Genomic DNA, 24,780 nt, shown 5'->3' on the forward strand with positions numbered 1-24,780 from the left:
TTTGTGTTTATATGTTTGTAATGTATATCTTTTATTGAACATTTTTACAAACGTCTTGCCTCATACTTTTAATATTTACTGAAAAGTTCAACAAATTCATTTAAATTGAGTGCAAATGTACGTAAAATTTACTTGTTTTTCCATTGAGGGTTTATGGGTATTTGCTTTTTTTTCGGAATTTCTTTTAAACAAAAATATAAAAGTAACTGGTTGATAAAAAAAAGTTCAATTACATTTTTTTTTACAATTTTTAAATTTTACATAAATAAAGACATACATATATAAGTACATACATATGTACTGATATTGGAGCATATTAAACATACATAGTAGGTACTCTACTACTTACATTTATTGTGTGCAAAGATTCACTCACTTTGACAATTTTTTTCGACTGTAATAGAAGTAAGTTGACAATACTGAACCGAACCAGTGTTGAAATATTTAGTTGAGTAAATTGTGCTATATTAGGGAAAATACAATGCCATTTTATGCCAAATTTCAAAAACTTGCTAATTTAAAAGAGTCAAGTTAAAAACTGACGATTTTTTTTATTATTTACCTTACAACCTATATAGATATGGAAATAAATTAAACCATCTTTTGGGTCTTAATATTCAAAATGACAATAAATTTACAAAATTCAAATCAGTGGCAATTGTTAAAATAGAATAAATGCGCGATACAATATATAACACAGCGAAAGCTGTTTATAAGAATTAAATATTTAGAACTGTTTTTTCAAAAGCTCTGGCAAAAATGTGCTTGACATAATCTTTTGAAAGCTCAGTGCAAAACTAAAATTTATTATGCCAAATTTAAAGTGTTATAATAGATCGAACAAGTTCTCTATTATATTCCCCTCTATTATGAACATCGGTATCGGCCGATATATTATCGGCAGTTCTCATCGGTTTTGGGTTTCTTCTGTATTATGAACCGATACCGATAAAAATATTTCAACCGATTAAAAGAAGCTTTTTCATACAAATTTTTGTTTTTGTAAATTGGAGAAAATGTTTTTTTTTCTAATGACATTTGTTTTCTTTCAAAAGTTATTTTCAAAAAATTTTTAAAACTATTTTGAATTTGGTTTTGATGTGCTAAAAAGTTGTTGTAAGAAAATTATTTTCTGTTAAATTTGTAAAATAAAAGTATACATATATCGGGAAAATGTCACGTGCATTATATTTTGAAAGTGAAGAAACGCAAGCTATTCAAAGACGACATATAAGAGATTCAACTAATCCATTGGATTTAGACAACAAAATGTATGTTTATGTACCTATTTTATTTTATTATTTATATAATATGTACACATTTTTTAGGTTTATCCAGAATTTCAGTTTATCATTCCTTGCCAGGTTTAAGTCCTCTTCCATTTTTTCTACTAACCGCGCAATTTGTTTTTTGTTGCTTACGATTTTACTCCTAAATAAAATATATGAATAACATTTTGAAAGAAAATAATTTAGAAAAAATGCTTACATTTTAAAAAAGCAATTAATTACACCAGTTTCCTTGATAAAATGAAGATTTTACAAAAAAAAAATCTGTCGTCTAAAAATTTGTACCCGCTTTTAAATCGGTGAAAACCCGACAATTTATCGTTTTCATAATACCAGCTAATACGTTTCTATACAGGGAAAAAAAGCTTCCCCGACTCCGATAAAATTTACCGATAAACAATGTTGGTAATACAAACACAAAATTTTGCCGATAAATTATCGTTTATCGGCCGATACCGATATACATAATAGAGGGGATTGTGTTATAAATACTTGATTACTTACATGAACAAATGAAAGAAAGTAAACATAATGTATGTATGTAGGTCTTTTTTTACTTATATAGTTATACATATGTACACGTAAGTACTATATTGTGTCTGGTATACATGGGGCATAATAGCACAAATTCAGATTTTCTTAGTACATAATTTATATTTTTACACACTATTTATTAGAAAATGTTTTCTTAAACATGAAAATTTAATTTTCCTTCGCATTTTTTGTTTTTATATGCAAAGTGTACATATATATATATTCGTCTCTTTCGAATTTATTAATTCGATATTATAAATTTTCATTTATTTTACTGTACTATAAAATAAATTTATAAATTTAAAGAACTCTACAGAAAAAAAAACAGAGTTACTTTATAGGTTTTTATAAATAAATTGTACAAAAAGCAAGACTATTAAGTAAAGAAGAGAAGAAACTCAAGCATGATGGTGGTATGGGTACTCTTACGACAACAAAACATAAAATATAAAAACAAGTGACTGTAGGAATAACTTGAACGAACCACATAAATAAAACAACATGTTGTAGTGTAGTAATGACTGCAGAAAAAAGTGAGTAAACCAAGTAAAACACGAATATAAAAATAAAAATGATGGTGATAAAAAAACATAAAATCGTTGCGCTGGAAATCACATGAGTAAATTATGTAGACCTTTTTGTTCTTTCGTTTCGCTTTTTATATATTAGAAAAAATTTCCACAAAAAAAATAACGTTCTTATATTGCATTTGCCTTCTACCGCGCTTCTCTTCTACTTTTGTCGTTGTTGCATTACTCGTTGGCTATGATTTGAGATTGTTTTTTATAGTTTTTAAAATAACCAAATTAACATACGCACGTACTTATATACAATTCAGTCATGTGTTTTAATGCTATTCAATGTTAAGGCAGATAGGTCTACATTGATATAGTAAATTGCGTAAAGTTGTTAATATTTTATGTACTTATGTATAATGTACAGGTACACGTACAGTACAGTTTTTATATGAATATCAAACATTTCTGCATTATATTTACATATTTACAAATGCAAACACATTAGTATACGTGTTATGTTTACATTAAATATTTAAATTTACACTCTATTTACTAAAAAAAAATTATATATGTGTGTATGTATGAAGTATAATATTGTGCAACATTAGGTACAATATAATATGAGAATGAAGATTTATTTTGTGTATTTTAAGAGTCTGAATAAGTCATTCAAAAAAATATTACTTAATAATATATTAATGAATATAAAATAAAATGTGTGATATTAGAAAGAGCGTGCTTATATAAAACTTTATAAACTTTAAAATAAAAAAAAAAATATACCTAAAATTTTGCGTATCTAATGGTAAATTTTAAAAATTAATAAATTTTGGCCTTTGAGTTAGGGAATTTATAGGACAACAAACTGAAGAAAGTATGCTTCAAAACCGAAGCTAAAATAAATCTCGTAGATTTCGATATAATGAAATTATACGAGATCAGAACTACATACCCTAATTTTTACTCTTAGCATAAATGGGTGAATAATTTAGGTTTCATTTGAATCAAAATTTAATTAATTGAAGACACCTATAGTGGGAATTTACAGAATTTAAAGAATCCGTTTTTTTTTTAAATTGAAATATTTTGTTAGCCAAAACAAATTTGATGAAAATCAACAGAACCACTAATCTCCTGCTAATTATAAAAATTTGCTAAAACCAAATTAACTCAGATGACCGTAAATTCGCTAACATTTACAACTACAGCTATACTAGTAGATTCTCGCCACCTGGGTTAACGTTTAATGCTCCTAAGTAAAAAATAATTCTGCTGGTCCTCCGATTCATCTTTTTTATGACACAAAATTCGAACAATTAGTTTTAATTTACACAATTAGGAACCTAAGCATATGAAAACATAACAGAATATTTCTTGGCAAATATTTATTTAATTTTGAGCCGAATTGAAACTGTTAAAATTTCTAAATTTAAAATTTTAAAGTGAAACCAATACGAGTACTTCCCATCTTGTTACACAACAATACTGTCAGTGAACAAATTTACTAAAGCAAAAAGAAAAGAAAAACTTAAATTTTTATTTTATATCATTTGGGGGTGTGTAATTTAATGTAGACAGAGAGAGAGAGAGAGAGAAAGAGAGGAAAGAGAGAGGAAGAGATGACATGAAATAAAAGGATATCACGATTCACGAAACTAAATATTTAAGTATATTTAAATATATGTATACTCGTATATTGTATGTATATATTTACATAAATTTTATACATACGACCGTACGTACACATTATGTGTATTTAATATACATATAAATTAATGAGCGAAAAGGACGAATGCGAATAAAGGATGAATTGTCCATGATTCCTTTAAATACAAACTTGCTTAAGTATATAATATACTTAAATACAGTATTTATATTTTATATTCGTACATATTTATATTTTATATGATTGTACGTGTGCCTTATTGTGTACATTATACTCGTACACACATTAATGTAGGACATTTAAAATATCAAGAATCAAGATCATAAAAATGATGTCATAAGAATCGATATTTAATTTTTTTAATTAGTTATTTAAGAATGTCAAAATATCTTTATATATAGTTACAGTATGTATGTAAGTATACATATGTAGGTATATACATACATATTAATAGAGCAAAATTAGATAATACTTATTATTATCTGAAGGTATTTTAAGCCAAAAAAATTGATTTCATGTGTTATTTAGTAATACCATTAATTTTCTACATTAGATTTATATGTAATTAATGATTATGTGAAGAATGAGTCCAAAATTTGTAATGAGTTTTTATATTACTCGTATAATTTAACAATTTGTTTAACAGTCTTATTATTTAAAGGGCACGACTACTCCTAAGTAGTCGTAAATTTTGAAACTTTTTGTTCTCCTTGAAATTCATTCTAAGCCATTTAAAGTATAAGATTTTGTAATTGAATATGTATATTATATCGTTGTTATTCAATAATGTTCTAATTAGATAAACTACTTACTAAACTTATATAGTGATAATATATAGTGATTTCATTACAATCTGATTTCCTAGAGTTTTCAAATATTTTTCAGTTAAATACATACATACCTCAAATAGTGAAAATTATTGAAAACTTTATGGTTGATTTTAAATTTTATTTCCTTTTAATGACAATTAATCAGGAATATTTTAATTAATCCTTCGTTGTGTAGTGTGGTAACAATTTTATAAAAGCTTTTGTTGACAAAAATTTATAAGTATATTATTCTCCTGCGACCAATATTTCTCGTGAAAAATTATGATTGTTTTAAGCTTTTTATTGTTGTTTGTCATAATGGTACAGATTATGGTATAAATGAGCCCTTATTGAGAGTTTTACTATCTTAACACATTCGTGGACGGGAATGCTATAGCATTTATTTTCATTGTGATGCAAAATGTCGTGAATGCTATATAATTCAAATTTTAAAGCCAATTTTTATTCATTTAATGTTATACAAGTTTATGTTTTTGTAATTTATACATTTCAAAATAATGACCAACTGATTCATTAGATTTCTTCATATTATTTTAGTTTTTCATATTTATCATATTTTTGCAGCTCCCTGAAATTTTTAGTGTCCGCGAACTTGTTAATACTATTTTTGTACTTGTTAGCATATTATACCTACTTATATCAAATAAAATTTGAAGAAAAATTTCACAAAATTTTTATACATTTCATATAGGTAACTAAAATTTTTTACACAAGTAGATGGAAGTTATTCATTTCTCTTGAAGCAAATTCTATTCTACATTCGTCTTCTACAATAACTGTAGAATGTTACGGTAAATGTCTATATTTCAGAAAATATTACTATATATGTAGATAATAGATATATATAAACATTACATATATGTAAGTACTTACTTACTTACAATATATATTCACTGAACACTTGAAAACTCCAGATCCAGAAAAATTTTATATCCAGAAAGTCACAAGAAATATTATTGTCGAATGTAACCACAGTATGTTCATATTTCCGAACAGATCTTGAATAGCTCTTTTTAAGATTTGAACATAATATTGTGCTTTTAACTGGCCAATTTTACTAAAAATGAAGACTTTTGTTCAATAAAAGGTCAGATATTTTGTTAGTGTCCTATATTAATGTACGATAATTACAGAAATTCGATTTTTATTCATATTGGATGTTTTACCAACATTTCATTAAAATATATTTACATACCTACCTAGTAATAAGTGTTTATACATTTTTAAATTTTAATATACATAACTGCATACTTATATAAATCTCTATCTTGAATTTAATATCCCAAATTTTTAATTACTAATAATAAATATTAATCATGTATAGAAGAGTTATTGTCTTACTATTATGACGTTTTTATTGTCTTCCTATTATGACGTTCAAAACTTGATTATTATTCAAAACGCACTTCTTTAGTTAAAATTATTTCAACACTTTTGTCACTATATAATTTCCGGAAACACATTGTAAATTTAATAATATTTAGCTTTTGATTTCCATATACTTAAGTATTGAATTTTTATAATTGTTTTTTTTGAGATTATGTAACCATACCAGAGCTACATATTTATTTATTTATTATTTACAATGAATCTTGTGATCCAATAAAAACAATTAACACAATTTCTTGTTATTATCATTAAGTATTTACCTTTAGAATAGAAAAATAACGTGATGATATTGTTAAATTACGAATAAATATTTTTTTTCTATATATTTTGTTGTTGTTCTATTTAAAATATACCAAAATCCAATAATGACTCATAGCATATTTTATTTTATAAAAATCACTCATCGCTCCCAATACACTTTATTCATATTATATTTACCTTAGTGTGCATAAGAATAATAATAATAAAAAAAACGTCGTCATAAAATCGTTTTTATATATTTATATACACTTGTACAAGTGTATGTATAAATGTGTGAATAATTCTTTTATAATTTAATTAATGACGTATTAATTTTTGAAAAGCTGTTGATATTTTTATGGAATATAGGAAATATTGTCTAAAAGAATTAATTAAGTTTTTTCCTCTTTTTTTTTTTTTTTTAGTAATAAAATTAAAATTAGTTTGGTTGCGATACAGGCACACATACGCACACACAACAAATCATGTATGACTGAATGACTGATACAAAAATTGTTTTCATTTTTTTTTTCTTCTTATTATTATTTTTTGGAATTTCTGTGTCATCATCGTCATAATTAACATTATCGCTATAATATATACATACATATGTGTGTACCTCCAAACTCATATGTAGAGCTCGCTGTGATATCATCATTAAATTTTAGCTCTATACAAACAACACATCCATAAGTATGTATGTATGTATGTAAATATTTTTATTTAGTTAGCTTTGATTTTAAAAAAATTTTTTTTTGTTTTTGTGATTTTTATTTCTTGTCAACATTCAGATTATTTCAATATATTTTTCTTTTAGTTGATTTCAGTTATATTTCTGAACTCGATCTTAAATCAATATTTTTTAAATACCTATATTTTCTAATATAGAAATAAGAAAAACTAAAATTTTATTAAAAATATTAAAATTTAAAATTATTTTTCTCTATAATTGTAATTAGCAAATATACGCGAGTTCATTTAAGAATTTTAATTCAATATTTTAATTACAATATTATAAAAAATGTTAAAGTAGAAATAATAATAAAATTAAAATATTTAAAAAATATTTAAAAAAAAAAAACAAATTGTTAAAAATCTGTGATAAAAATAATCTGTGAATTGAAAATAATTGATAATTATATTTTTATTTAATTTAAAAATTATTTATTTTTATTTAATAAAATATTTAAAAAATTTGTGAAATTTGTATTTAGAATTCTAATAAAAATTTTTGTACAAAATGGTTATTAAATGGGTAAGTTCTTAAACAATAATTGTGTAAAATTCTGGAATTTGTTTCTATATTAGAATACTCGTATGTACGTATACTGTTGGTGTAGTCATGTAAGGCAAAGATATGCTAAGATAACAAATTTTTCAAAATGCATTTTCTTTACACCAATACAATAATTTCGAACTGTCATCTGTGTGTGGTACAGATTTTAGTAATGTAAGTGTATTAGTTTTCAAAATCGGTATAATTGAAATAGGTGCAAGTTCGAACTAACAAAGGCAAAGTTCTTTCTTAGAATGTTTATATTTAAAAAAACTGATATACTTATTTACTTATTGATGAAACACAAATATGCTAAGAGCATCAGTTGATATTAGCAATTTTAACACTATTATGTCATTTTATGTTAACCTGACCATTGGTGCAGTGGTTATGACACCGGCCCTTTAACCGAAGGGTCTCGGGTTCAAACTCGGATTATTTGAATAATAAATATTCAAATATTAATAATACTAAAGACTAAGAAAAATAAACAGTAAGTAAATATTATAAACTGAAATATTTATTATAAATAAAAACTACGGTAGGATAGTCATCTACCTAGCTAACTCTTTATGACTATAGAAGCTAGGGCATGAATCATGCACTAGCCCTATGCTCCTCGTAGGAGTGAAGAAGGAGAAAAAAATGTCATTTTATGTTAAGTGCACAACTTTTTAAGACAACGCAAACTTTCTAAAGGTCCCCTTTGAAACAGTTTAAATTTGCTACTTAGCATATCTTTGTACTACACCGTCGATACGTATATAGCTTTAAAATTTAACAAAAATTTTATCACATAAGCATGTAAAATGATATATGTAGTAGAAATATTTTGAAAGCCCCCCTCCCCTTAATTCCGTTTGAGTAATACAAAATTTTCAAAATAAAACTAAAAAGCGTAAACAAATAAAATTTTTTATTTTTATATTTTAATTATTTTTTTAAAAGAAATTTTTATTTTTAAATATTTTTAAATTTATTAATTAAAATACATTTTTCTCTAATACTATGGTATGACATGAAAAAGTGTTTGTAACCTATTACATGTTACGCTCACATTTTATTACTAGATTACGATTGCATGTACTTAATTACTCTCACGTGCTTCTTCATGTATAATTACAATTAGTTATCTACATATATGTACGTCAAAAATTCAAATAAGAGAGAAATTTTAAAAATATTTGTCAACATTCATTCCGATGCATCAATATCATGTTTTAGTAACATTAATTTATTAAAATTTTTAAGACTATTTTAACTTTTGTTTAAAAAAATTAGAATTTCATCCAAGAATGGTGTGTTGGATGAAATTCAATTGTAAAATTCATTTGATTTGCTTTTTCAAGATTAATTACTTTTTTGATAGGGAAAACGGCCTTATCTATTGAAATTTTTTTTTTGAAAAACTAATTCTTTTGCTATTTATTATCTGTAATTTCCATTTTTCTTTTGAAAGAGGAAAACATTATATTTCTGAGGAAAAGCTATTGCAAATATAGAAAAAGAAAATTAGAATTTTACATAAGTTGTTGTTGTACTTAAAATAACGCGGCACGCTTCAAGGGGTTGTAAAAATTTATATTTGTACATATACATTTTATATGAAGACTATTGAAATTGCCGGGCAATAGCCGGGTTTAAATTCGAATTTCTAATTCTAAGCGAAAATTTGGTTCGCCGTCTTAATTTAGACACATTTGTTTTTATTTAGTGTGCAAAAAGTTTACCCTTAGTTGATAAAGATTGTTTACATTGTGTAGTGAAAAAATAGCGTTCTATTCACATTCTATTCTTAATTGAATGAGCTTTTTACATTTTTTAAGTAAGTATGTTGTATGTATGTACATATTGAGAAAGAATGCAAGAAATTGTGATAAATTTATTTGAGCAATAATTATTATTAAAATTTTTGGAACATTTTAAAATTTATTATTTCTTTTCTGATGAAAACATAAGGGAAAAAAAATTATTTTAAAGATTTTGTTTATTTTTGAGCATTTTTGATTTGAATTTTTAATTTTACTTCCGTTACTCATAACTTAGCGTTTTGTTATCGAGAAAACATGAATCATAAAAAATATTTTTCACTCATTTTAAAAAAATTTTTTGCGTACTTGAAATGTTTTTGTACTTTATTGTTATTTCAAATTATTTCACAAGCTTGAAGATCATATTTTTATTATTTTCAATAAATTTTTACTTAAATTTATTAAAAATTTTTTTTTCTCCTACATTTAATTCGTCCCTGTTAAATACCATCCTTTTCTCTTAAATTCGTTCTTTTTAATTCCGCATTATTGAGTAAACTATAATATTATTATATGTATGTAATAGGTGTGAGAATTGAATTAAAGAAAATTTTATTAAATTTCATTAAATTTCTTCATATATTAAAAATATTTTTTAAATTATTTATTCATACCACGTACAAATATCTAGAATTTTATTATTGAAATTATTAACTTGAATTTAGTGTGTAAGTAAGAAAATTGTGAAAATTTTTTTTATCAAACATGGAAAATTAAAAAAAAAAAAATTAAATTTTTTTTTATGTTTTCCATGTTTTCCTATTTAAATATTCAACTAACATTCACACATTTTTTAATATTCGCTTTTTCTATATTGTTTTTTATCTGTGCCTTTATACGTAGAAATTTCTAAACTTAATAAATGAATTTAAATGAATTTTCTAAATAATTTTTTTTTTTTGTTTTTTAATTTTATTTCTGATGTCATGAAATTTTATTATTATTAGTTTTTGTTTTTTCATTTTAGTTAAATTTATTTTTACGTTAAAGCTTTAAAATAATTATCACAGTAGTTATGACGGGGAATTTTCAATAAGAAATGAACTTGAGATTTAAAAAATAGTCTTAGAGCATTCAGTAAGTTTCTCACAGGAAAATCGATAATTATTGCAATATTGTTATACAGGTATATTTTATATAACAGGATAAAAGAGGAACTATTGGTGCGTTCCTTTGTTCATAAATGTAACATGCTAAACTATTTCATAGTAGTAGGGAGTAGTTTAGTAAATCGAAGACCGTTTTAAAGAAGAATTTCTTGGATTATTTATAATTATAGGGAACAACACTAATCTATGACTTTAAATATATAGAAAATTTGATGATTTATTTCCATGATTTCCATGAATTCCAAAAATATGAAGCCATCTACCGGAATAAATGTGCGAAACTAATCTTATTCTTTTGCATAGTCTTTTCCATAGGTTGGTGTAGTTAGGAGTATTGAACACTTAAATAACGTATTTTATGATTGTAAATTGAATATTATATTATGCTCTAATTGAATACTATAAAATTGCGGTAATATAAGTCAACTTAATTGTTAGAGTGCCGATCGTCGATTTTCGTCGAATCGAACGTTCCCAAAAAGTGCCGATCGTCGATAATCGTCGATTGCACAGGCGTCACTTCCCACACACGCTCCCGCGTACAGTGCGCATTTACCGGCCGTGTTTTTTCTTCACACTGTAAACCTAACTCGTGTTATTCTTTGAAGTAGATATTTTTTTGCAAATAATATTTTATTTTATTGATATTCAACGATTCTTATACGTAAAATGTCGCGGTCAAATACTTCGCGAAGTTTTTCGTCCGAAACTTATTGATAGTTCGAGTGATGATTATACTGACCAAAATAATGATGTGTCGCTGTGTGATCTGTAATGACCGGTTAATTATCGATGAAATTTAGAAGTTGTTAGAAAATGATTTTTTTTTAAAAAAGTCATTTTTTACACGGCATTTTAAGGTAAAGATATATGCAAATTTTGGCACTCAAATGGTAAAGTGTAGATTATGTTGATGTTTTGAAAATTAAGCTAAAATTTATAAAACCTTTGGTTCTAACATTATTTACCACAAATCTCGTCAATGTCTCTAAATCTCGATTAGTTTTACTGGCAATATTTATAATTTTAAATGTAATTAAAAATTTTGTACGATATGTGTCAAAATAATACTGTCAAGAGCTAATATATTACTAATTTAATTCTGGTATTGTAGATAAATGCTCTATACTTAATTGTACTTTAAAAATTTGAACTTGTTTAATTTAAATCTAGTCATTTCGAAATGAAAATTTTTTTATGAGATTACACAACTTGTTTGCCCAATTTCTGTTTTTCTTGATAGTTATTTTTAAAAGCATTTAAGAGTACAATAGGAAACATTTGTAAATGTTTTTTTTTATTAGTTTTATATTATTTGCGAAAATTACATTATTTTTTAAATATAAAAGTAAACCTTGAACTTGAAAAATTTTGAAAATTAAATTTTTAAAATGCGCCAGTTTTATTTTATGAGTAAATGATAAGATCTATTTTAAGTGTATATATACTAATATATATACGGATTTTTTTAATTATACAATTTGGAAATTAGCCAATATTTTTGAATCATTTTAATTATATTTTCACCTTTATTAAGATTTAATAAGGATGCAATATTGATTTTAAAAGAAACATAATTATAAAATGTTCTATATAGTAGGTGTAGCTATGTATAATATTATGTAGCTTATTTTATCTTTGTTATATTACTCATAATATTATATTTAGGTACATGCTTACGTTAATTCATTTCAGATTACTTGGTTGATTTTAAGAGTAAATATTTCTAATTTAATATAACATTAGTGGCTATAAGACAAAAACGGTTTACGTTTCAGAATTTGTACTTTCAGAGTAAATGAAGCGAAAAGTTTTAAAATCGCTTTTGAAAAAAAATGTGGACTCTAATATTAGAAAAGAATATACTTTATAGAAAGCTGAAAAAATCAACTGAATACCTGTAAATTTATTTGCATTAAAATTTTAAAATAAGTATTATGTATCAGAGAATTAAATGGGGAACGCAATTAAGCAGCATGTCAGGGATATCAGTTAAATAATTCATCATAAATTATTTGAATATGAAAACAAACTTTCTTTATAGAATTTCTTTTTCTGAAGCGTGTGCCGATTTTATTTTCTTTACTATTTCCGGATGAGGATGGAATACAGTACTTCTTTAATGATTCACAATTTTCCTTATATTTTTATAAGGAAAATCATAAATTACATGTATATGTGTATATGCGTGAGTGTTATATCGTAAATAAGTATAGTTTGTATTTAAATCGAAATATAATTGTAGAAATACCAATATTATTAACTCATATACAAATAAATTCAAAAATTTATATTTTCGGTTTAAATATGCTCCCCCCCCCCTCCCCCCCCGCCCGCTTACTCTTATATATAATATTCTAATTACAATAAAATATTTTGGCATATTAAGCGAAATTATTTTCAAATCAAGGATAACGAAAAATTTCCATGTTGTGACAAAGCGATGATGAATATTTTTTTTTTTTTTGATTTAAGTACTTATTGTTCTGTTAGTTTCCTTTGAATTATTTTGCAAATTTGCATGCTCATGTATATACATACATACATACATAAATAACTATAAAATTAGTATGTGGGTTATTGGTTGAAATAACCGACAAGTTAAATATTTTTTCCAAGAAATTTTATTGTTACAATGAAATTCATTTAAATTTTTCTGTTTACTTATATTTTATTTTTATTTTTTTACTCAATTAGAGCGATATTAAAATAAATATGTACACAAGTATATTTATTCGTATAAATTAATATATGTACACACAAAATTTCATCCTTATAATCCTTAAGAATGTTATTGTCCTTTTTACACGTGTAAAATTAAAGTGCTTTTTTTTTTTTTGTTTTTCCTATTCATTATTAGCGCTTTTCCAAAAAATAAAAATATTTTAGTAAGTAATGGAAAATTTTCATTCATAAAGCAATAGAACAAATAATAGAAAAGCTATAATCATATTTGTTTGTACGTGACTATTTTACGTCTAAAGTGTGATGTGGTGTGCTCCGAATGGAACGAACAGAATTGTCAAAATTCTGATAAAATTGGTAACTTTACCATTTTTTCCCTTTTAATTTTTTTATTTCAGTATAAATAAGTAGCACTATTTTCCTCCAAAATTAAAATTAGGTCATAGTTTCTTGATACGAGATTGAGCTTATAAATAAACTCTCGAAATTTCGGTTTCTTTTAACGGATTAAGTCATTTTTGACAGTCATAAAAGTATCATGGTATATTATTGACCTTAAGTTCGAATATCAAAGAAAACATAATTTAAAAATAAAATCGTGACATCTATTGCGAACATTATGCAACATTCTCCAAATCAAAAACAATTTGCGTTTTGTTTTAGCTTTATTTAACAGAAATTTAAATTGCTTGAAAGAAAACAAGTTCTAAGTACTTAAGTGTTTTAAAATATTTTCTAAGAAAAATATTAATATTCGAATTTAATGTTTGTTTTCGAAGTAAGCCAAAAATTTACTAACCAACATTTTTAGTAATATTCAAACTACTTTTTTTCTAACATTGCATGTACTCCAAAGACTTTAATGATTTTTTATAGTGTATTGAACGTATAAGTTGTAGGTGTTGCCTCATTTCATCTATTTTTTTAATTTAATGCGTAATTATAGGCAAATATTTGCGAAATATACACATACTTAGTTGCGTTTATGAATAAATTTATTCACTATATGTAAGTATATACAAAAAATATTAATTTCCTTCAAGATTGATGATGACATGGTTTAAACCAAAAAAAAAAAACTTTAAGAGTTCGTAAACCCTGTATACATGTTTGCGACTTTTATACTTATTATAAATGACTTTATTAAAAAAAACAAAAAAAATATATTCTTGATAAAAGCCGTGTACACGTTTGCCCTACAAATTATTTGAGTATAAAGAATTAATTATAAAATTTTATTTTAATATTAGGTTTAATGAACCTCACACGAATTATAAATTTGATTTGAAGAATCAATAAAGCTTAAACAATAATTTTTCTCTTAGAATTTTATTGAATAATTAAAAATTTCGAACACGTTTTTAATAAAATTGTCATATTATGGTACTAGTTACATAATCCAAATATGATTGTAAACATTTTGTCAATTATTGAATTAAAGTAGTTAAAAAAATTAATTGACATTATCAGTGGAAAAAATTGAACTAAGTATGCTATAAAAGTTGATCTGGTTTAGGTATTTTATTACAAATACAGATCCCAACAAGATATTTGTTAGTTTTTCCCTCGTAGAAAAAATTATTCATATTTTCTAAATGCGCCATATTCAGGTGAAGTAGGGAACGCGTATAGCAAGTTCGATAAACCAACCAAATAGTTTTAAATTTTTTATTTTATTAAAATTTTATTAAATTTACAATTTTGTAATCCTAAACCAGAAACTATTTCGGAAGAATTTTTACAATAATAAACTGATTAAGAGCGTTCAACCAATTCTAGTCCTACTTGTGAACAGTCTTGCAATTCTAATCCTATTCCGATTACAATATGATGTTTAGAACTGATTAGCCCGGAGTATTTAGTTAATGATATTAGAAATATCTAACTCTCTTGAAAATTTAATAAAAAATTCTAATTTAGAGTAAGTTTTCACTTCCAATTTCAGTTTTAGACGAGATATATATGCAATCTCCTTTAGTAATTAATTTTTTTCACATAAATATTTACTTAGTACTCGTATGTACTTATTTAATTTTTTTTCTATTTCTCAAAAAACCAAAACAAAATGTTATAAAATACAAAATTATTAAAGAAAAAAGTGAATTACTTACGTTAATTAAAGAGGTGTGCTAAAAAATAATGCACGCTATATTTGGGCATGGAAAAACTTTGCAATATTCCTATATTATCCCCTGTAGGAATAGAAGGTACTCATAATTGCTTCAAAAGCCAAAAAAAAGGAAACATTGAAATAATTTTTTTTTTATTTCAAAAGACATTGTCGGATCCTTTTTAATTAGACTTAGTTATTGGTTATTCTTCAAAAAGTTCAAATTATTCCTAAAGATTCAATTATTTTTTCAAATAAAAAAAATATAACTCTATTTAAATACTAAATTTAATTTGAAAATATTAAAAATTAAAATTGCTTACTAATAAAATTTTTACTGAAAATTTTGTGTCATCAGCAAAATGGTTACTTATTATAAGTAGCTCCGCTCCGTAACTGTAATTTTCCGTAAATTTCTTAAAGATAATTTAAACTTCTTTTTCTATATTTCTTTGTTATTATTTTTGTATAACTAATAATTAGATTTAAATATTCATAATTATATTTATTCGTATATATGCATATATATATACATACTAACGTATGTATTTAGCAATGCATTTGAAAGCTGTCATAAAAATCGGCATCGTAAAGTGCATAAATAAAATTTGATTTTCCTTTTATACTGAAGGATAATATTAAGAATATTTTAGTAGAACATTAAAACATAAAAAACATTGTTGTTAGTTGAGTGAATTCTTAAGTACAGTGTTGGCTTTTTTATAGCTAAAAATTAATAGTTTTATATTTAGAATGAAGAAAATTATTTTATTGCTATTACAAGAAATTTCTGATTTTTAATAAAATTTCTTCATTTTGAATTTTTTCAATTTCAAAATTGTGGAAAAATCGAACAGAAGTTTGGAATTCAAATTAAAATTTATAAGCTCTTATAAATTGAAATTTGAAGAACTAGAAACGTAACGTATGTTCTAAAATTCTCTGGAAAAATTAAAAGAATTGCTGTCATAATAGTTATATTTGCTTCATGTATTACTTAAGCTTTGAAATTTGAAATATGCATAATTTTCAGAAAAAAATTTGAAAGATTGGAAACAAAATTTCATTACTGACTTAATTTGGAACGTCCATAATATCAATTTTTTTTATATTCTTTAAAATTTAATCAAATTTTCGATATCATTGTTTTTTAGTAAATTAGCTACTTACAAAATTGAAATGCATATTGTTTATTTTAAACACTTTTCGAATATTCTGAATTGATTTTAAATTTTGCTTATTTTATTGATAAGAATTTTATTTTAAATTAGGCTTACCCTTTAAATTTGAAACTATTTTAGTCGATATTACAGATCTCTTAAATGCTATCGATTTCTAAATTTCTTATTCAAAATATTACATTTGTACGGTGAGCGGTATTTAGATTTCATGTCAAGTTATATAAATGGCGTACTGTAGGACACTTGGCGTGTATAATTTAATTAAATATTTTGATGTTGCAGTTAAATGCACTTGTAATTGCATACAATGGTTGATACTTTGAAAGGCATAAAACCTTTTAAATCTTGATTATTTTCATTCAAATCTAAAAGAAATTTTCTAAGAACAAAGCTGTCATTATGTTTTTAGAACACCCTTTTTATAGAACACACACAATGTTATTATATTAGAAAATAATAACTGTACTTTTCAATTAAAAAATCATTTTATATTTTTTTTTTTTATTATTTTCTACATAAATATTTTTCATTTTACATTTAAATTACATTATTAAACCGGTTTCTTTAATTTAGAATTTTTCTCCATTTGTAGATAGCAGTGAGTACTATTAAAGTACCATTGTATAGTATTTATGTAAATTTTAGTTGCGAACACTCTTTGAATCTCTATACATAATATGTATATATGTATATGCGCATACATTTCTAGAGCTTGTAATTATTATTAGTTATATAACAAATGTGCATAAATATAAAGACAACTTCCTGTTGAATGTCCGTCATTTCTTTAATTGTTTTTACATTTTAATTAGAAATTTTTCTTTTTATATACATTTTAATTTTTATTTTATTTTCAATTGTAAGTTTAAATGTATACAGAAATACTTTGTGCAGTTTCATTTTTAAAAAACAACATAAAAACCATCATAAAACCGTCACGACTAAATACTTATAGTATATTGCTAAAGCTTTAATTTATTGCTCTTTTAACCCTTTAAAATCTTAAATTAAACGGTTAGAATGATAGAATAAAATTACAATTCCTATTCCTAAATATTTTGGCAATTAGGAGCATTTAAACTGTATTGTGAATTTGAATACGTTATTGCGGCAGTTTCGAAATGACAGTAAATTTTCGATTAACTTAATGTTAACGAGGTTGTGTTCTTAAACAACTACTAACACCGTTAAACTGTTCGTCAAATGAGTAACAAGAAAACTCACAAGTACATAATATATCAGCTAGTATATAACACTAGTATGACCTGCTTGCAAAAATGATATTTCGAGTAAATTGCGATTGAAATGCTAAATATGTATTTGATTTTTAAGAAAATTTTTGAAAGGCAAAAACAAACTTATGTCAAAATAGATTGAAAAGAGGTACTCTTAAGTATTAAATACTAATAAGTATTAGGCAACTAAGTATTTTGAAAATACTTATAGAACAATTCTTTAGGCCATTGCAGGTCTATTGAACATAATAACTCATTTTTGCAAAAATAGACAACTAATAGGCAACTAATGTGGTAAGGCCCTCTTTTGTCAACCATCATGAAATCAAAAATGGATATGTTCTTGTGCCTACATACATTTGTATGCAATTATGTACAATTTTTATGTAAATCCTACTTCACTGCGTAGGTATACCATCTCGTATTATAAGTTTGATATAAAATAAATTCAAGTAATAATTACGTCTTTTTTCCACATTATACTTTTGCTTTTATTTTTTAAAAAACAAAAATAAAATAAGTATATTTTTTATAATATTCACCTGTTACTCATACATTTACGTGTGCGCTTTCATATTTCATACCCACTTAACCAAACATAAAAACATTATACAAAATACATAATACAATACAATACATGCATATTATGTACATACACTTAAAACATATGGCTTACACTGTTATGCACAAATATAATAGAAATAATGTGATGTGCTTATGACGTACATTTAAAAGATAAATAAGTAACTGTAAACTAAAAGTTAAACAGCAAATATTTTATTTGAAAACAAAAAAGCAGAACAAAACAAGAAAAAAAACAAAGCAAAATAAATGGGTTAATATTTTACGAAGGTCATTTAAAAGAATAGTATAATGTAGTTGCAAATCTTTTAAGAAAATATTCAAAAACATTATTTAAAAACAAAAATGCATATAAGATGAATAGTTGTATTTAAAAATAAAGGAAAAAATCTAAAACTAAAGAGGAATTAAAAAATGAAAGAACAAAAAGGAAACGCAAAACTTTTGTATTCGAATCCTGAAATTATCAACCAAAGTCACCTTTTCAACTTCAGATGGCTTTAAAATTACTATAACATTATAATAATAAAAGATCATGCATTTCAGTTGAGCAGTTAATTGCTGAGTTGTTTACTGATGTCAAACTGCTGTGATTTTGAAGTCAAAATCAATACATATGAAACAGCAGGATTTTTAAATGTTCTAGTTGTTTATTGAAGTAATTCTAACAATTAAATTGTCGTAATACTGCATTACTTTAAGACTGAGAAAAAAATTCTGAATTGTTAACAATATACAGTAATTTGATTGTTAGCATGTAAATTGGTTACTATACTTAATATTTTGCAATACATGATTACTGTAATTTGGATGTCAGCGTTTCATTTATGTAGTTAGTGTTTCAATGTTGTAGTTAGTGTTTCAGTCAAATAAGACGTTCTAAATTCAATTTGTCAAAATTGTTACGATATAAGTGTTAGAAGAAGATTTAAGACCCAAGTCTTGTACTCAATTAATTATTTTGAATAATTGTATTTAATATGTATAAGAGTATAATTTGCAACAAAATGTAATTGAATACGTAATCATTATTTAATCACTTTTTAACTTGAAATAAACGCAACATCTGAAGAGCCGACACAATAATCCATTTTAAGTTTCTGAAATAACATAAAAAATGAGACTGTAGTTGAATTGATAAGATTTAAAAGAATTGCCATTTGTGTGTCAAAATTATAAGAAAGGTTGTGCACTTTAATACTTTATGAAAATATTTTATTAATATCCTTTAGTTTCCCTGAACAACTTTGATTTTGTTTAGCTTGTTTTTTGTTTATTTTGTATTAAAGTGAAGTAGATTTTTTTTCCTTTAAGTTTGTTTTTTTTTTACTCAAAACTTAAATAACTTTGATTTATGATAATTTTTTGAAAGTTGACATGTTTTCTGTTTTTTTTTTTTGCCAGAAAATTCTAATTTAAGATAAGAATTTAAAAAATATACTGAAATCTTCTTCACATTTTCTCGCTTTTATTAAATTAAATACATATGTACTTTAATTCTATAAACGAAAATTCTGAACTTTTGAAAAATTAATCAAACATAGTACTAAAGAAGGGTAAAATATTTTAAAGCATGTTAAAGAGCAACTTATTTGGAACTGTGGAACTGCTGTTCTTAAGTAGAATTGATTTTTAGAGGAAAAGTTCCAAGTGTAATTGATTGCAATAGTAAATTTTTCCACCGCGATGATGCACTGCGACTTAAAAAAATCTAGAGAACCTCCTCGAGACCCACATTTTTGTTGAACCGAACAACTTTTTCAGGGAAATATTCAACAACGACATACCCTCCAATCACGACCCGTTCTAACTGTTCCTTTCTCTGCAAATATTGCCCCTACGATAATTATTTTGTGCGCTCGGAAAATTTACAATAAAACCGTTAAATTTGTCGCACTAGTGCTAAGTAAATTTCTGCTCATAAAACTTATAGAATTTCATAACGGAATTTCATAAGGGGGAATAGTAAGTATTTTATTATTGCAAAAGACGCGAATTACAAATATTATTCTTATGGACATCTGGAAAAAATTAGGCAAATCTGCAAAAACACATTTAAGACGGAAAAAATTATTATTGCTTATTTGGTCAAATAATAAAAATTTATGATTAAACGCAATAAAATAAATTATACTTGCGTATATAAATGTATTAAGTATATTATGTATGTATATTTGTGATGATATACATAAGTTTATATATGTACGTACTTAAATGTTATTGATACAGAGTATGTCTGAGTACTGTCTGGTCCGCCTTTTCTTTATATATATAAATATAAAATTCTTTAAGTTAATACTTAATTAAGTAAGTATCACAAATTTTCAAATATTTTTTTTTTTATGCCCATCTAATTTGCCTTTGTTATAGACATGTACAAGTTATACTCGCTCATTGTTTTATACTAGAAAATTTTTGAAATATCGCAAATGTTCCATTTCCCAATATAAAAAGTTCACAAACCATTAATAAAACTTTTAATGAACTCTTATATTTTCTTAATGCTTTAGTACATACATACTTGCCTATATTGCGTTTTAAAAATTTTAATTATACAAGTTATACGAACATTTAAAATTTCCAAGAACACACTAAATATACGTACATAAATACATACAAGAAAAATATTTTGTCTTAAATTATAACATTTGAACTCTTTATTTTAATAATTACATATTTCAAAAATTGATCGTCCTTGATTTAATCCTTGAATTTACAAATCATAAAAAGTTATAAATTACTTATTTAAAAATTTAAATTATACATACTTCCACATACGTATGTATGTATGTATGTTGGTATATCAATAGAAAATCCGTATGTGTAGTATAGTTAAAATGAAGAATATTATTTTAACACGGCTACTGCCAACGAATTTGATTCAATATTTTTCTCCCGAAAAACAATTATTTTTTGAATTTTTTTTTATTGGAAATTTTATTTGAATTCGAACATTAGCGTTGAATAAAAATGGAATTTAATAAAATTTTGTTGCTACTTTGAAGCTATTTCTAAGATGATTTCAAATTTATTGTAAAATTTCTGAATTCTGAAAGAGCATGAAGTCGTTTTCAATTAATTTAGGTCATAGTGGTTATACTCGTTATATTAATATAATTTACAGTTTAATAGGAAGGTAGAAAAGAATAGCAGTATTCGCTCGGCCTTCATGGCGATAATTGAAAGAGTATAACATTTTAATTTCAATAATAAAAACTTTTCAAAAACTTTTTAATATTCAGACGTAAAAATTTTGTCTTATATTATTTAAATGTTTTAATTACAAATTATTTTAAAATCTTATTCTAGAATTTATTCCCAATTTTCAATATTAAGAAAAAAGGTGAAAAAATAATTTAAATGTAATTGATTTTTTAATTAAATTAAAAAAAATATTTGAAAATTCAAAAACAAAAATTCATATTATAAAAGTAAAATACGTATAACAATACCAAAATGTCTTAATTCGAAAAATTAAATTTTAATTAAAAAAATTTTATTAATTAAAATTAAGTATTTAATTTTTTTTATCATTTTTATTTTTAGGAAGTACCTGAAGTAATTTGTAGCTTACCATATCATCATCAGCAAAATAATATAAATAATGGTGAAGCAGTGAAAATACAATTAGATGTTCCTGTGCCTTTACGAGAAGAACCAAAATTTCCAAAAGAAAAATGGAAAACATTCGTAGGTGAGTTGAAAATAAATTTTATATAATAAAAATTTTAAAGCGCTTACTATACATACATGCATAATATATACCTTGAATTCAAGTATCTTATAATATCATAATTAAATTGAAATAAAATAGGAATTGCCGCTAGTAGTACAGGAATTGTAGCAAAAATGTATGGCTACATAATTCAGCTAATATAAATGTCAGCTGATAATTGCTGAATTGTGTAATAATATTCGTAAAACATTAATATCACATGTTAGTGAAAGGTACGAGTATTATTATTGAGATTACACTGTTGGCTTATAACTTAAAGCAAAGTTTCGAACCTTTTAAATGCGAATTCTTATTTAAATTCCACATATTTATATTTGATTGGTTTGACTTTAGTTAATATTTTGTTAAATTTAATTAACCATAATTATTAATCGAAATGATTAAATTCGAAATTACAAAATTTAGAACGCAATTGTTTCGAGTCTTATACTTCTAATAACAGAAACTAAAAATTGAACTTGAAATAAATTTTTCTTATGACGAGTACATTAAAGTCCGGATCTGGAAAACTTCGTAATTGCATTATGGAACTCAAGGAATATTATATAAACTATTACTTATTTCAAAATAATTTTTTATAAATAATAAAATGAAAATAATTTTTTAATTTAATTTTTTAATTACAGCTTTTCTGATACTTGCTGCAAATTTTATATTAGCAACAGTATCATTATCATTAGTACATGAACGATTACCAGATCGAACAATTTATAAACCCTTGCCAGATATAATATTAGATAATATAACACCACAAGAATGGGCACTTAATATAAGCGAAATAATTATAATGATAACAGTTAATTCATGTATATTATTAATCATATTTCATAAACATAGGTGAGTAATTGAAATTTTCATTTTTATTTTTTAATTAATTTTTAAGGTTGAAAATAAAATTAATTTAGACATAAGTAATTATAGTATTTTATGAAAAAGAAAATGGAAATTCGCCGAAAAGTAATTTTAAGCAAATTTGCAAAAAAATTTGTTATAATAATATGTTCCTTATTATAACTTCATTTTGTTCGTCTGTCCAGATGTTATTCTTTAGAATACGCATAGATGTTAATACTCTTCACGCTTTATAAAAGGAAATTATTCTTTTCTTCAATTTCTCTTTAGGTATCCATAAGCCTTATACTCCTATCTATCTCTCCTCTTCATCAAGTTGTAAACTTTAAAGTTCTCAAAAACTAAGTAGTTATAATGATTTTAAGCAATTATAATTAATTTTACATAATATTCGCCCTTAAAATCCTAAAAGTTCTAGTTTCGGGATGAAATGTGTTTCTTTAAAAACCATTGATTAGATTATTAAAATCTAGGTTTTCTTTTTATCACAAATTCTCAAATATTTATTACCTTTTTCATTTATAATATTTTATTTGATTATTTATTGAATAAATTTCATAAGAAATTTGTAATTTTTTAATATTGATTTATTTCGGCATAAATTCTCTAATATTTGTATAGTAATACTGAAATTCTCTAAAAAATGTTGAAACAAATTTGCTTCAATACGTCCATACTTTAATTAATTATAATGTTAACGTCCAATTTTAATCAATCTTATTTTAACTTAAACCAATTTATCTTTATTATTTAAATCGATTTTATATAATATGAATTGATTTACATATATTCCTATCTAGCTCTTGAATGAACCCTTGTTTAACGTGTTTAAATCTTTAAACTTTATCATTTCTTTTCAAAGAACGTAAGGAGTTTATAGGGGGTATGAAATGAATTGTAAAAGTTACAGCATATTGAACAGTGTAAAACAGAGTAAAGCGTTGTTATTTAATAAAAAAATTTAAATTTTTTAAATAAATTTTTTATAATTTAAAGAATTTTCACAATTTCCTAAAATAGTAATAATATTTTCTAAGAAATTAGCCATTATTTTATTAAAAAGTTATTTCTAAATTTTCGTTACAGTTTCATATTATTTTATAATATAATTTAGGGTTGTCAGGTTTTCACAAAAAGAAAAAAAACGGTACAAAAAGATTTTTTATGAAACGCAGAAAATTTAAAAAACAAAAAAAATTTGCTGGTTAGCTGAACTTGTTTTGATAAGGCGAAAGTTATTGATAGGACGGAAAGGCAATAATAAATACCTAAGTACATTAAAAACAAACAAAAAAATTGTAATTAACCAAATATTATCTAATAAATTTTAGTTTGGTCTAGTAAGAAGCAGATATCACCCGGCTTTTTCTTTTTCATATATAGACGTTTTATATTCATATAGACTTAACCGCTTAGGGAAATAAATGTAGGCTATTGGGATCTTATTAGCGGTAGTATCTTGATATTATAATTGAAAACTTTTAGATAAATATCTGTTATACTGCTTGGGTTGTGTTGTGATTTGAACTGAACAATAATGGTCTTGAAAAAACACAGTTTGGTCTGATCTGGAACATAAGAAAACTAGAATGCCAATATTTTATGCTTTTTTAATCATAACTACTAAACCGGGACAATTTATCGTCCAAAAAATTTTTTTTGGAGACGGGAAAAAATTTCATGAAAGCCAAATAAATTGAGAAAAATGAGGACGTCTGGTAACTCTATATAACAATT

General features: G+C 24.3%; 1 protein-coding gene across 1 annotated transcript in view; it reads left to right on the forward strand.

Moving 5' to 3' along the window:
- The window catches only part of LOC129606077 (phosphatidylcholine:ceramide cholinephosphotransferase 1-like), an 89,877-nt gene that overhangs the window by 60,435 nt on the left and 4,662 nt on the right, over window positions 1–24,780 (forward strand). The window contains exons 2-3 of the mRNA XM_055516172.1: window positions 22,002–22,149; window positions 22,818–23,028. Of these exons, the coding sequence (XP_055372147.1) occupies window positions 22,002–22,149; window positions 22,818–23,028 (359 nt within the window). The remainder of the gene's footprint in view (window positions 1–22,001; window positions 22,150–22,817; window positions 23,029–24,780) is intronic.

Source organism: Condylostylus longicornis, unplaced genomic scaffold, assembly GCF_029603195.1.
Source record: "Condylostylus longicornis isolate FDR11 unplaced genomic scaffold, ASM2960319v2 ptg000017l, whole genome shotgun sequence".
Classification (NCBI taxonomy): Eukaryota; Metazoa; Arthropoda; class Insecta; order Diptera; family Dolichopodidae; genus Condylostylus; species Condylostylus longicornis.